The sequence below is a fragment of the Takifugu rubripes genome, chromosome 8 (assembly GCF_901000725.2).
Source record: "Takifugu rubripes chromosome 8, fTakRub1.2, whole genome shotgun sequence".
NCBI lineage: Eukaryota > Metazoa > Chordata > Actinopteri > Tetraodontiformes > Tetraodontidae > Takifugu > Takifugu rubripes.
This window is the reverse complement of record NC_042292.1, coordinates 11,650,207-11,664,961: the sequence shown is the minus strand read 5'-3', so window position 1 is coordinate 11,664,961 and position 14,755 is coordinate 11,650,207. Positions and strand designations below refer to the sequence as shown.

Genomic DNA, 14,755 nt, shown 5'->3' with positions numbered 1-14,755 from the left:
TGTCGTAATGGCAGCCATACTTAAAATTAGCAATGCATCTGTTATATACAGGACACATTGTGACAAAGTCCAAAGGAGCACTTGGAGGTACAGACACTGCTCAAAGCACTCAAAAATCCACTGTTAATTTAAGCCTACATTAATGCCAGGGCTGACAGGCTATACATAGCTTTATAGTTTCCTATCATGAACTCCAGTCTGGCCACTTTACCTCGTTATGACACCTCTTTTAATATTTAATGGAGTCCATCAGATTTAAAGGTAGTCATCAATCGATCGACGCTCTCACTCTGTCGGCGACTGAAGCTGCTGATAAAATTGCCTTGCTCTTCTTTTGCTGTTATGAATATTTCAAGTTTCCCAAAGTATGCTTGCATAAATGGCTTTGTACTTAAAACCAGCACCAGTAGATATTTACAAATGAGGGACCTGTGTCCTACTAGGAAATATTGACCTCGCTATTAGCATTAGCTGTTTAGCAGTGTGATTTCCATGCATTATTCAAAGTTTAACTAAATCTACATGCAGATTAGATGATCATAATGCTGCTACTGGTATGTAGCATCTCTCGTTGTGTCTAAAGCAGGCAACCCGCCCTCCCCAACCAGAAACGACAAATGATCTTTTGTCTGACAACAGTTAGATTGTCCTGTGGTCTAATCGACAATCGTAAATATTAAAATTGTTCAACATTTACTTCCAAAAGTATTTTCCTGTGGAGAAATCCTGAGTCAGGGCTCTGTGAGTTGTGAAGTGGAATGGAATGTAGCCAATCGAAAAGCGAGCTGACTGAGGAATGAGGAAACAGGCATAAATAAAAACAAGCATGGCTGACCTGCTGAAGCTTTTTTTTTGGTATTTTTCCAGTAAAAATAATTCCAAGACTAACATCATTCCCTCTTGTGGTGTCCTCGTGCATGTTACTTGTGGTGTTTTCCGGTTGTTGCTCATCAATTTTTTGCCTTTTGATAATTATTTTATCAATCAATCAATCAATCAATCAATCAATCAATCAGTCTTTATTTATATAGCGTCTGTTACAATCAAAATTGTTTCGAGGCACTTTACAGAATCCCAGGGCCTGACCCCAACAAGCAACAGTGGCACGGAAAAACTCCCCTTTAACAGGAAGAAACCTTGAGCAGGGCCGGGCTCATATTGGGGGACCCTCCTGCTGATGGCCGGCTGGGTAGAGAGAGGAGAGGGGGAGGACAGGTAGAGGAGAGAATAGGTAGAGCATAGAAATACATTATATTAATCAAAATAAACTGCCGGTAGAGTTGAGTTGAGTGGGTCAGCGGGGTCAAATGTCGGTAGGTCCTCTCCTCTCCTCTCCAGGTTTTACGAGGAGAGGAGAGGAAACCATGACCCAATGGGGTGACAGAGGCCTGTCAGGTGATCATGTTTCTGGACCCCGGCAGCCTCGGCCTATAGCAGCATAACTAAGATGTTAACCTAATAATTAGACGACCCTCTAAGTATGATAATTGGTCTGTCTAGGATAATAACTGGAACTACAGAATTATCATAGATGATGAACAGCAGTGCAGAATTGTCCCACGGCCAGGGGTCAGATACCCAGTCCCAGGCAAATGCATTCACCTGCAATTCCACTTTATAGGTAAAAGTAGTCAGAATCAAGGTTGTTGAAATATGTTTTGGGATAATGCACTCTCCCAAGTCCACATAAGTTGCGTCTGATGCACAGTTACGTGACCAGGAAGTTTGAAGTGTGGCAGGTTGCAAACTTAGAGCTGTAGGTGAGAACACAGGAACCGAGAAGTATGTACATTGACTACAATAATCATTTCAATAGTATTAAATACAAGTAAGGAGGAAAGTTGTGCTGGAAAGTTGAACTTATACCATTTTATTTGTAGGAGAAAAAATCCTGAAATGTTGTACAAGTTTTCTTTTGTAAAGAAATTAAATACAATCGGCAATATGTAACTTTCTGTAGGACGAAAAAGTGCCAGATCAAGTTTAGCTAGCTATACTGAAGCCGGAAACAAGGCAATATTTTGCAGGGAGACTATTTTCAGCCCAGTCTTTGTCACAAATAAGGTCACACTTAATCAGGGTTGGTAATACGGTAGCATAATTTTGTATTTCATTACCGAGTTGTCATGGCATCCTGATCTGAAGTCATTTATTCACAATGTATGCTAATTTCTGTATTTATATGCCAAATTTTTTCTTTCTTCCAGATTATATCATCAGTTTGCATAATTATTTCCCTGAATGTTTGCAATTTACAAAGCAATGATATAATTGTCAGCACACAGAAGTTTAAAACTACAAATTAATGCAAACTGCTTTGTTCCTTGAGATTATTTTTCATTTTTGTCATGTTTTTGCTTGAGTCTGTGTAAGACCCTTTGTTTCATTTCACTCTCTGTGAATTGCAACATCTCTGTTGTCAAGATTAAATCAGAGAGAATTATATTCTCTGCAGCAAAAAATAGGTTCCTAAAAGCTTCATTTTATTGAAATGCATAAGTACATATGAGGTTTGACCTACAGTAAAAGTGATTGCACACACACAACTGCAATATGACCTTGACAATGTTAATTTCTTCCTCAAAAACTGGTGCTGATAGACATTAAAAAGAAAGTTGAAAGGAACAAATGAATACATCATGCACGCAAATTATTTGTGCCAGTGGGGCCAGAGTCAGCAATACCTGTAGATTAATACGGAGAAGTGGTGGGGGGGTGTCTTCAGCAGCTATGCAACACAAGCTCATTGTAGACAAAAAGAAAAAGCCAAGAAAACAGTCAACAAACCAGACTGTTTAAGAATGAATTTCTTTGCAGTAATGTCCTATAGTTTACCTGAAGAATGAATCCATTGTTCTCCATTTGAATGCAACAGCCATTGTCTATACAACAATGTTTTTTTTGGGGGGGAGAAAAAAATGAAAATACTGCCATAGTTCTGCCTCGGTAAATACAACTGTCAACATTACGAATGATAAATGACAACAATCAATGAATTAAAAGAAAAGTCTCCATATTATGAAAATTGATTTATCTTTAGAAAACGATTTCGAAGTAGTGTTTAAAGACTGCACTTCTCTCGGAAGACAAATGAATGTCTATGAAAGTCTTTTTTTGTAGTATTATTGACTTTCATCTTTGAGCCTCTTTTTATTTATTTGTCAGTAGGGCGCTAATTCACAGTGCCTGTAAAACTAAAATAACAGTTTCAGATTTGTTCTACTGATCTGCATCCTTCAGTGCAGGACAAAACCCCTCAAGAATTTGAGAATTTGAGTTGTTAAATTTCCTGCCCCAGCTTGTTTCGCTGGTAACCCGCTGAGGTATATGACAAAAACAACCCAGAATAATTGCTGACCATACCGCTCAATCCCATTCTCTAGTGGCAGGTTATATTCATATGTGTGTGTGTGTGTGTGTATGTATGTATGCATATATATTTTTATTTTTTATTTCCAATGCATTACTACTAGCTTTTTCATCTGAAGTGACATTTGGAATATGAATGACTCCTAATGAACATCAAATAATATGTCCTTTTTTGAGAGAGAGACTGACTAGCATAGTCGCCAGTGCTTCAGGGTTCAAATGATGTCACATTGTCAGCACTGGTTGTGAAAAGACACATGACGGGTAAGGAAGGCGAGAGTTTTCATATAAAAGCCTATAATGTGTGAACCTTTACCCGCCTTCACGACCTTACGTCCTTACTAGTTAACACGGCTCCCTAAAGGTCTGTACACAAACAGTTCCCTTCAGATGTTCTCATGACAAATAAAGGCCCTTCACAGCTTTCTTGATGACAGTTTATTTTAGAGGCACAATTAAATCTCATTGGCAAATCCCCTGTTCCTTCTTTGTCACCCCTCTGTATTTTTTCCGTTTTGCCTACCAATGACATATTTTTCCGTTTCTGCCAATGACATCTTCCTCTTCATCAAGGTTAAAGAGAAGCTCCCAGATGATTGTTATCACATGTCAGTCCTCTTCCTCTCAACATCCATTTTCCCTCAGATGTGCTGATTGTGCTGACGCCATGCATGCTTTTGTGAGATGTTGTGCTCCCTGTCCCGTCATGGTATTCATATTCCCAGTGAGTGCATTGTGATTTGCCAAGGTCAAGGTCCTTGACGCCAATTTTCACGTTTTGACAGACTCGGCGTTGGTTGATCCATTTAAGTGCCGTACATTAACGATAAAGTGGATGACAAAGTGCATCAGGCTGCTTCTTAGTGTGCTAAATAGTTCTTCTCTTAATTATTCTTTGGCAGTGACTGTAAAAATGAAATTCTTAGAAAAAACATTTTATGCTCACCCATTTCTGATCAATCCTGTTCCTTCTGAGAACTGCAGTCATGCTTGCATTACGAAGCAAACAAAAGTAGCGGGTGGCAACAACAGTATCCATGGTTGTCATGTCCATTCACACGGTGGCATGTTCAAATTTGCTTTTCTTATTTTTATCAATAGTTTTTATTCAGGATGAAACGAGGTGACCTTGGGCTGGTGCAATATAAGGAAATCATCGTCACTGACATTTCAATGCAATAACAACGACCCATTCAAATTCTTTCGCATTTGGTCACTTAGAACTCAAACTTCCACTTATTTTTCAAAACGTTCAGCACGATTTCCTACACTGTCGTTTGTGCTAGTCTTGCTAATGTGGGAGCTAATAGATCAAGAAAAAATTGTTGGTTTTGATTTCCGCAGAAGTTGTTACTACGGCAGTTCCATGTTTTGTAATTAGTTTTTACACAGTCATAGATGCAAAAGAAATAAAAAAAATGCACAAATTCATTGGAGTATTAGGGGAAAAATGCAGGTGTTGAGCTGCAATTATTTTATTATTTTTATTTCTTATGCTTGACTTTTTGCATTAGCACTATATTGACATCGGCATCATATAGTGGCCAGAAAAAAAACGTTTTTCTATACGTACACCAAATAATGCATACAGAGACAGGGACTCCTTTTGTACGTGGAACAGCTGCATGCTGTCAAAACAACAGCCTTCGTATTGATGGGCACAATAGGGAGGATTGTGACGGGGATGTTGGAGATAATGGACAAGGCACAGTGTGTGCGGGGATGCTGGAGAGTAAGAGGAGCGAAAGCATGGCGAGAACATCCAATTCAATTTTGAACAGGCGCCGGCTCACTGTACAAACACAAAGGCCTCATTACACGCGCATTCCTTTGGAAGGATGAGGAGAGGAAAACAGCAGGAGCAAGAGGGGGGAGAGGACTGAGCTGGAACAAGGAGATCAGCGGGGGACACAGGTGAGCTAACATCCGAACAACCAAAAACAAAAAAACGACCAAAAAAAGAACTAAGAAAATACCCCTTAGTCTGCTGTGGAAAAGAGAGAAGGTTTAACAACAGTGGTATTACTAACACATTGTATTAGTAGTATTAGCTTCCATTACTGCATCCACAAACAAACACCATGATTCCAAACATCAAGGGAGAATGTTACCTCATTTTTTTCTCATTATTTCTTTGACAATAAACATAAGAGGCATGATATTTAGATGAGTAAATTTTGGCCCCTAAGGTAATAAGGCCCTGCTCAGGGGTTCTTACTGTTAAAAGGGAGCTTTTCCTGGTTGCTGCTCATTTAGTGCTGAATTGAAGTGAATTACATGGAATGAAGATGCGTTTGCTTCTTTTATCTTTATTTCATCTCATCTAAGGTGATAAGATCTTGACTGCAGCATTTGATACAGTCCATTACTCTAATTTTCTCTTAAATGTATCCTAAGGCTCAGGACATAATATAGGGTTTTCAGATCTTAACTGTTTTTAAAGGCAAAGCATCAGAAATTAAGGTTATAGTAACCACTTTCACACAAGATGTCAGATAAACTTGCAAAATCTTAGAGGATAAGCAAGTACAGTGCCAACTTGCTGATCTGGTTTGGCTTTTGTTTTCAAACTTAAAAACAAAAAAAATTGAATGTTAATCCATTCTAACATTTGTTTGCACTAGCATTTAGGGAACCTGTTCATATTTTTTTGTTCATTTGCCATTCCTGTTTTGTTTTTTTTTACCTTTTTAGCTTCGTTCTCTTGATCCCTGTCATTGGCTGTATGTGCTTTCTCTGGAGCAGTAAAATAATTGTACTGATGCAACGAACTTGACAATTAAGGTTCCACAATCAATACTACAACAAGCCACTATTCGAGCCTCCACCCCTAACCATCTGGGTGGCTCTGAATTGGGCGAAAATAAAATAAAATTTTTTTTTTTTTTTTTAGCTCTAGGAAAGATTTTTACGTGATTCATTAAGAGAATGACAAAGGACTGCTCTTATATTCTGTATTTTTTGGGTTTTTTCTTTTTCTTGAATTCATCTGGGATGTGTCATCAGAAGGACTAAACATCCAATTAAAAAAAAGAACCAACGAGAGATTTGCCATCATAATATAGCCGAACTGGAAGAGAATTTACAAGGTTATTGTTGGTGCCTCAATTATTGATCAGCAGAAACACTGTCTCTCCCTCGGTTACAACGGTAGATCCTGGCACATCAAACACTTCCAATAGACCCCAGAAGCAGCTGGTGGTATATTATTTTATTCCAGGGGGTCATGATGTATCGGGTCTGCTATAGCCTTGCCAGGGCTGTTGGGAGGAGCACACATTTCGTCTTGCAATTTCAGGCTGACTGCTCTACGGAAAAAAAAAAGAAGTATTTTCTGGACGCATTTTCAGAAAACAGACTGAGCATTAGTAGCGCTTACATAATCTGATTCTCCTACTTCAGCTCCTGGCTTGCAAATACGTGCATATTCTCGACCCTTATTTTCACAGCTCCCTGTCCACACACACACACACACACACACACACACACACACACACACACACACACACACACACACACACACACACACACACACACACAACTAGAGAGTTCTGTCACCTTCTATCTTTTCACAGCAGAATGTTGCCAGTTCTTTTTTCGTTTTTTTTTTTTTTGTACTGAGTCACCCCGGATGCCTGTGACTTTCTGCACTTCTTCTGATTTAGACCAAAGAGGAGCCCGGAATCAATAAGCTCAAATCCGTATCAGCACAGCTTTTGTTTGTTCTTTCTCATTACTTTCTCCTGTAGTGTAAAAGAGAACATGAGAGTGATGGACGCAATACCTCAGGACTACAAGACAGGAGGGAGCGGTCTTTTGTAAGACTTTGGGACCTTACAGCCGGGATCAATATGCCACCGTGAGTGCGCAGAGTGAATTGAGAAGGCAATAATGAGCTCGGCGACTCTACAAGGACTGTGGAATTAAACACATTGCTCAGCTGCTGCAGACTTTGGCGGGCCTTTGTGGAAATCCTAGCCCACTGATGTCGATGGAAATCACATAGATAGAACATTTAGTAGAATCAACCAAGTTGGCTATTTATTTTGGACATGTTGGGCTTCTGCTTGTTGTTCTTTGATGCAATGCTAACATCATTTTATAATTAAAGTGTGACTTTAATTGCCTTTTTTCAGCACTGTTGCTTTCATGGTGACATCAACCAATTTTAATTTTGTAATTCTTTGAAAACACATTTTAATTAACCTTCGTAATATCCTGAATTGGTGATGGGGGAAAAAAAACTCTCAAATATAGTTCATTCTACCTGAAATGTGAACATCAAACCAAAATTAGCAAAGCAAATCAGTTCTTGACAGTAAAACCCAGTTTACACTGACCAAAAAACAAACAAAAAAACCCAACAATAGTCCAGTTTAAAACTGTGCACTATTCGAAGTGAACAGAAAAAAGGGCATTTAGACCCTTACAGTGATGCAACATTGATAAGATCTCGAAAAAACACAGCTTGTTTCACACAAACTTACACAAAACATACTTACAATTAATCCCATAGGATCCTTCTCACCATCTGAACTTACACAACGCATATTCCTGAGCCAGTGAACATCTAACTTCTACATGGAGACACATTTCCCTCAAATGAATTGCTTCAGAAATTGTCATTAAGCCTATGCTGGTAAAAGTTTGGGAAAAGATCGGAAAACATTAAGGAGTTTTGATGGATGTGCGTAGCTTAGTTATTACTCTGAGGTTAAGCCAGAATAATAAAAGTGGAACGGAACTAGTAAAAAAGTAATTTCTGTGCTCCAATGACCGTGCAGCCTCATGCTAACACGTAGGATCACGTGCCGGCGCTGTCGGTCTCTCTTTCTTGCAGTGATTGCCAAATTTACGTGTGGCAATCGGGCAGGCTGACGGCATGCGGGTCCAAGCCTGTGAGGGGACATGCCAACGCGACTGCATACGTTGTTGCATGATTGCCTCCCAAGTAGCTGCATGTTATGTGACAGGGACATCTTGTATTTTCCTAACACGCTCTCTTTCATGCCAAGAAAAACATATTCATCTCCTTTTTCTCCTACGGTCACCCGGTCATGCACACAAAGCATCAACATCTTCATTGGTTATGTCTCTGCTGCCCTGTCTTTGTTTTAAAGCCTCTGTTTTCTTTTCTTCTTTTTTTTGTCTTGACCAAAATTAAAAGCACACCCAGCACGTCTTTCTGGTTAATTGGAACACAGCAGCAGCAACTTCCTGCTGACAATTGGAACACTGCTTTTCGTGAGCCAGAATTAAACACCTCTATGTGATAGTTTTTGGGAGTGAGTGCGAGTTGAATCTGCAGCACATGAATCAGGATGGTAAACTGGGCTAAAACATTAGCATTTGTATATGAGAACTGTGTGCCACGATCCCTGGTTCAGGCGATTGTCTTGTATGTTTCATGCGTCACTGTTGGTTTTTGCATGGTTTCTGTCACATCATCTACACTTGAGAAGGAAAGTAAAGAAATTGAGCTTCAGACAACAAAGTTTGCATAGCGCAAAGATTGATGCCTAGAGTTACTGTGGTTATATCCTTTACATCAAAATCTGAATTATGAGCCTCTGTCTATTGAAATGCAAATGTACACAATGACTCAAACAACCAGACCAGCATTTCTGTCAAGTTTATGCTAACATTTACTGTGTGGCAAACGGTTCTTGATGGTTTCTCTGATGACGTTTTTAGGTGATGGTGGGGGAAGGGGGGGGGGGGGGGCAGCTCAGAATATGCTGAGCATATGTTTACATCATTGCTTATTTTAGGGTTTCTGCTGGATTTGTTTGGGGAGAAAGGAAAAAAATAGTTGCCCCATTTTACCTGAATGCATCATAATGAGAAAGTGGAGATGATGCAGCGAAACTGCACAGCTTTCTACACAGTGAGGAAGACATTCCCATTTTAATTACTAGCCAAAGCTCATGTACATCAATCATTGAACGAATGATGTGCACATTAGCTGACGGCCTAGCCTGATTTTTTTTAAAAATGTAATTAAAATTAAATTAAATTAAATTGAATTACAATTATTATTATTATTATTTTTTAATTTCTAATGTGTTCTTCATATTTTACAGGGTTTTGCTCAGCACGGACAATGTTTAACTTGACCTTTCCTTTGTTGAGCACTGGAATGGAAGTTCTCACAGTGCACTACGATTATCATGTAATTGGGTGTATGACATAAGCTATAAATGTGAAGAAAAGAAAAACAGGGACAATATGCCTAAATATGCACATTTTCACATATTCCCCTGCAAAAACATGGACAAATTGTGTCCCTGGAGATATCTTTACTTTTTCCTGACAGCTGATGGAAAAAATAGAACAATTCTGGAAAAAAACGGGACGGGTGGCAAGTCTAGCTGTTTTTCATGCTGCTGGCATTGTTTTACTCAATTCTTTCTCCTCACGGGAAGCAATCGAAGCGGATAGCTGTCATGCTAACAGTTTAAAACAACATTCCAGTGGATTACGTATGCATGTGTAGCTGATACTATAATGTATAGCTGTACTGTACTGTGCACTACAACTCTTCCAGTGCGGATGAATATGAATGTGTTGAGTAAAGATCCACCTGACTGGTCACACTTGTACTTAAGCATTTGACCTTAGGTAGCAACAATTGAAATGCCAACAATCTAAAAAGCTTATTCATTGCTGAGAGAATAGACGTTTTTGCAAAAAAATTTACTTTTTCTATCTGTCTGTGTCTTCCAGGTCCCAAACTTACCACCACAGCAATGGGATTCATACCAGTATAAAGCTCAATGGTTTTAGGAGACTGAAACCATTGCACTGAATGCGCGGAATGTTCCAACAGCCAGCAGCAAGTTCTGATACCTAGTCCTCCACAGTTCCCACACTTTCACTTGTTAGATTCCTTTTGTATGCACTCCCTTTAAAGTAAAAACAGCCTTGGAAGATAACTCCCTCTGCCTCTTTTGGCAGGAGCTGCTGGATTTCCTGGAAATTGCGCTGAGATCTGGATTCTGCAGACAAATAATTCTATTTTTGGTCCGGGGTATACCGACAGTCTTTTGAAGAAAGGGTTGTGTGGGAAAATTATAATATTCCCCCCCCCCCCCGCTTGCTCTCCCGCTATTCCTCCTACGAGTCCCAGAGGCACCGACTGATGGAGAGACGAAGGAGAGAATCAGGATAAGAACAAGAATTAGAACATCAGAGAAAAGAGAGGAAATAAAATCTCGCTGAATCACCTAGAAAATTGAAACTGGGCATTCGTGAGGGATTCTTGTATGCGAGAGCTTTATATTTCAATTAAGTGCTGATAGTAGTTTGTGTTGCCACAATCACTTTGCGGTCTGATAAGCTGATATTACATCAAATATGACAAGGGGGTTAAGATTCCTATGTTGGCCTTTATGGCCTCTGTCCTTCAGTCTGCTTACAACCGTACAAATGCTGGAATTTGGTGGAGCTCCTGGCCAGTGGGCTCGATATGGACGCTGGGAGGCCGGATCAGAAGGCGAGCTGAGCTTCAGTGTCAGGACCAATGTCAGCAAAGCCCTAGTGCTCTACCTAGATGACGCCGGGAACTGTGATTTCCTGGAGCTGCTGATTGCCGCTGGGCGCCTACAGCTTCGCTTTGCCATCCACTGCACCGAGCCGGCCACAGTTCAGATGGCGACGCGGGTAAATGACGACCGTTGGCACATGGTCCTGCTTACCCGCAACTTCCGTGAGACCCTCCTGATGGTTGACGGTGAGACCAAAGTGGCTGAGGTCAAATCCAAGAGGAAGGAGATGGCAGTCGTTAGCGACCTGTTTGTTGGTGGGATCCCGCCCGACGTGCGCCTCTCTACTCTGACATCGAGCACAGTGAAATATGAGCCACCCTTCCAGGGTTTGATATCCAATCTAAAGGTGGGGGCGATACCTCCGACTTTGCTAAACAGTCACGGGATTCAGACTGAATCAGAGTACCTCTGCACCAAGCAGAACCCATGCTTCAATGGAGGGTTTTGCTCTGTTCAATATGGAGAAGTTCACTGTGACTGCACCCATACACGCTTCAGAGGGAAGTACTGCAAGGAAGGTAAGCCACCACTGACAAAAATAATTCTCTTCTTGATACAGCCTTCCTTTGGACCACTCAGCTACTGGTGCATGCTGGTTTATACTAGAGACCTATAATCTCTTTTAAAACCGTGATTGTTCCTAGACACTTCAAAGAAACCAGAACATCACCCCCAAATAAGCAAAAGTGACAAAGAAAATGCCTTTTACCAGGAAGAAACCTAGAGCAGGACTTTTGATCTCCCTCTTTTAAGTTAATGGTTGTCTGTTCAACCACTTCCTCCATTGCAAAACATAAAAAGTCTGATAGGGCAGCACTACAAATTTAGCTCTCTCGAGTTCCATGATAGGCAACGCTCTTCATTTATCAGTGTACATGCAAATTGAACACTGTCCCAGCTGCCTCACTCATCTTTAATCAGCTCATCTTTTAACAGCAGCAACCAATTTATTTCATGTAGGCTGGGTTCTATAGCCTGGCAATTGAAAGCTAGGGTACACACTGGGGTGATTTTGAAGGCTATTTGAGGTCAGTGTTTCTCATACTTTCAGTCTTCTTTTAGCGCACTTGAAGTGATACATGTGTAAATTCTATATAGGAAAATGTTGTATTTCAAAGCGGTAGTCTAGCTCCACTTCCTGTGTCCTTTGTAAACCCAGTCCTTTGTAAGCCCACTGTCTCTTCTGTGCACATTTCTCACTTTGAGTTGTTCGCAGTCTGCGCCGGAGCTGTCAGCTTATGTCAAACTCTGTTTTGTCTGAGACTTTTGGCTTCATCCTTTTCTGATGCAGCTTTACCCTCTTTCACACATGCATCTGTCGTTTGGTTTCCCTCTATACCGCCCCCCCCCCTTCCCCAGCTTCTCTTTTTAATGCTAACTGGACTTTCCATTTTTATTCTCTTGCCTCCATTGTTATATCTCACTAGCGTTCCATGCTTTACTCCATTTATCTGTCTTTCACCTTTAGGCACTGTCAACAGCCAGACCTTTTCTTCACTTCTTTCTTCGCAACTGTCTGTTTCCCCTCACAGTGACATGGATGGATTGCCTACCTGCATCCATCAAGAAATGAAAACTTTGTCTTGAGAACCTCTTCTGGAAAGGAGACTCTTTTGTCCAATATTTTCTCCTCCCAGCTGTTTATAATATGCAGGATTAATAGCACTGCAGACTGAGTGTACCTGTTTTTTTGGGGTTTTTTTTATTACTTTAATGACTTAGATCGTGTTAGTTATTAGCCATTAGTTTGAAGTTCTACATTTTATGTCAGGTACTAATCAGCTTTGGCAGCCCTGAAATGAAAGAAAACGCATATATTATTGTCCCATTTTCAAGTCTCACATGAAAATATTTGATTTAAGCAGAGCCCTTAATTTAGCAAGACTCAAACAATCTTTAAGAGAAGCTGTATATTTTGTAGTTTTGATATACAAGCAAAGCAATTCTTTATTCATTCATTTACTTTTTAATACGTTAGGTCTGTTAAGGAAGCTCTCGGCACATCAGATGATGTCACGTCTATGTAGGCTTTTCTGTCTGTCCTTTCCTTGCCATTTCTCTCGTAATTCTCACTTCCTTTAATTTTCCAAGCTCCCTCCAGCACCTCCGTGCACGCTCCGTGTCGGATTTCTGTGTGGTCGCTGGAAGCAGATACCGCTGCACAGCTTTGGGCTAAAGTGAGAGCAGAATACCAATGTGGCACTAGAGTGTCTGCAGGAAACATTTGTCCTTTTGAAACAGAGAGAAGGAGAAAGGGATGGAATAGAGAGATAGAGCTTGAGAAGGAGTGGAGAAGCGAAACATAAGTAAATCTTGCCAAACGATGATAAGAAAGGTGTAGAAAATCTTTACAGTTCATTAATTTGTTGAATTTTGTGAACAGCTCTTTGACTGTGGCAACATTATAGGCCTCTTTACCCCAAAGCTGGTCTGCATAAAATGGACCAGAGTTCATTTTTGTGGATTTTTCTCGGTAGGCGCAAAATCTTATCTGAATTCTGGTGCGGCCCAAAGAGACAAAAATCAGGGTATACCTGAAAATGCGGTTGTCAGTTAAACCCTGGTGCTGTTCACTTATGGTGTAAATGCAATGACTTGTGAAGTACATGAACACCTTCGAATTCTGTACTTTCTGCCAATGCTGCTGAGGTGAAATGTATGGTGGGATACTTAGCCTTCCAATACCCATGCAATAAAATGTCAAGCTGCTGAATAACAATATGTGCAATCAGAGGACAATTGTTAGTGTTTGTGAATTGAAAAATAGCTGACAGGGATAGATTCTTATGGTCTTCTTTAATGCCTTCCTTTTTCCTGGTCAGTTCCTTAGGCGATATCACCCCAAACGTGCAGCTGTTTGAAAAGTGTGACATTGTCCCGGTGTTGTGTCAGATTTTTCTGCTTTAAAAAACACTGCTACCTCAGCAAAAACTTCGATAAAATACTTTAGTGCTGATAATATGCATGTGTTCTACATGCCAAGGCAACTTCTCTTTCTACTCAGGTATCGAGTACTTAGTATATGCAAATCCATCCAGAAAGTTAAATATGACATTTACAATACACAACCCTTTTATACAATAAGCCTATGTTTAGTCTTAATATAAAAAAACATAATGCTGCAGACACATAAAAATGGATTTTAAAGCTTTTCCAGGAGAGCAAAAACGTACAGATGACAAAAAAAGTGTGCGTGAAAGCAACAGCTGCAACAGTGTACAAGTGTGTGTAATGTAGCGTACAGTGAAAAAAGAGATTTTTATAACTGGCCCACCGCACGAGGCTTTAGCGGATCAGCACGTCATACTACATACATTTATACATAAATAGACTGGATGGAACAGGGTTCCTCACTGAGAACAAGTCCAACTTACAACCGGCTATCCGGACCAAGCTCCTACTCCTTCGGTACAGGGACTGGACGGCCCTTATCAAGGGGCAATCCACCCCATACTCTCGGAGCACCCCCCACAGGATGCTCCTGGGGACCCAGTCATAGGCTGAGGAGTGTGATCCCCCTATAGTTAGAACACACCCTTTGGTCCCCACTCTTGGAAATAGGGACCACCACCCCAGTCTGCCCGTCCAAGGCCACTGCCCCCAATGTCCACGCAATGTTGCAGGCGTGTCAACCAGGACAGCCCTACAACATCCAGAGCCTTAAGATACCCTGGGCAGATCTCATCTGCTCCTGGAGCTCCGCCTCCAGGCAGTTGTTTCACTACCTCAGCAACTTCTGCTCCGGAAATTGGATGTTCCACCTCAGGGTCTCCCGACTCTGTTCCTCCTTGTGGATACGTGTTGGTAGGATTGAGGAGCTCCTGGAAGTATTCCTTCCA

The 14,755-nt window shown here is 40.7% G+C and overlaps 1 protein-coding gene across 12 annotated transcripts in view; it reads left to right on the top strand.

Annotated features, from left to right (window-relative positions):
- Nucleotides 1–14,755, top strand: part of nrxn2b (neurexin 2b) — a 457,955-nt gene that overhangs the window by 35,787 nt on the left and 407,413 nt on the right. For all 12 annotated transcript variants that reach the window (XM_029839775.1, XM_029839769.1, XM_029839776.1 and 9 more), the window contains exon 2: nucleotides 10,096–11,434. In XM_029839775.1, coding sequence (XP_029695635.1) covers nucleotides 10,726–11,434 — 709 coding nt within the window. In that variant the 5' untranslated portion in view covers nucleotides 10,096–10,725. The remainder of the gene's footprint in view (nucleotides 1–10,095; nucleotides 11,435–14,755) is intronic.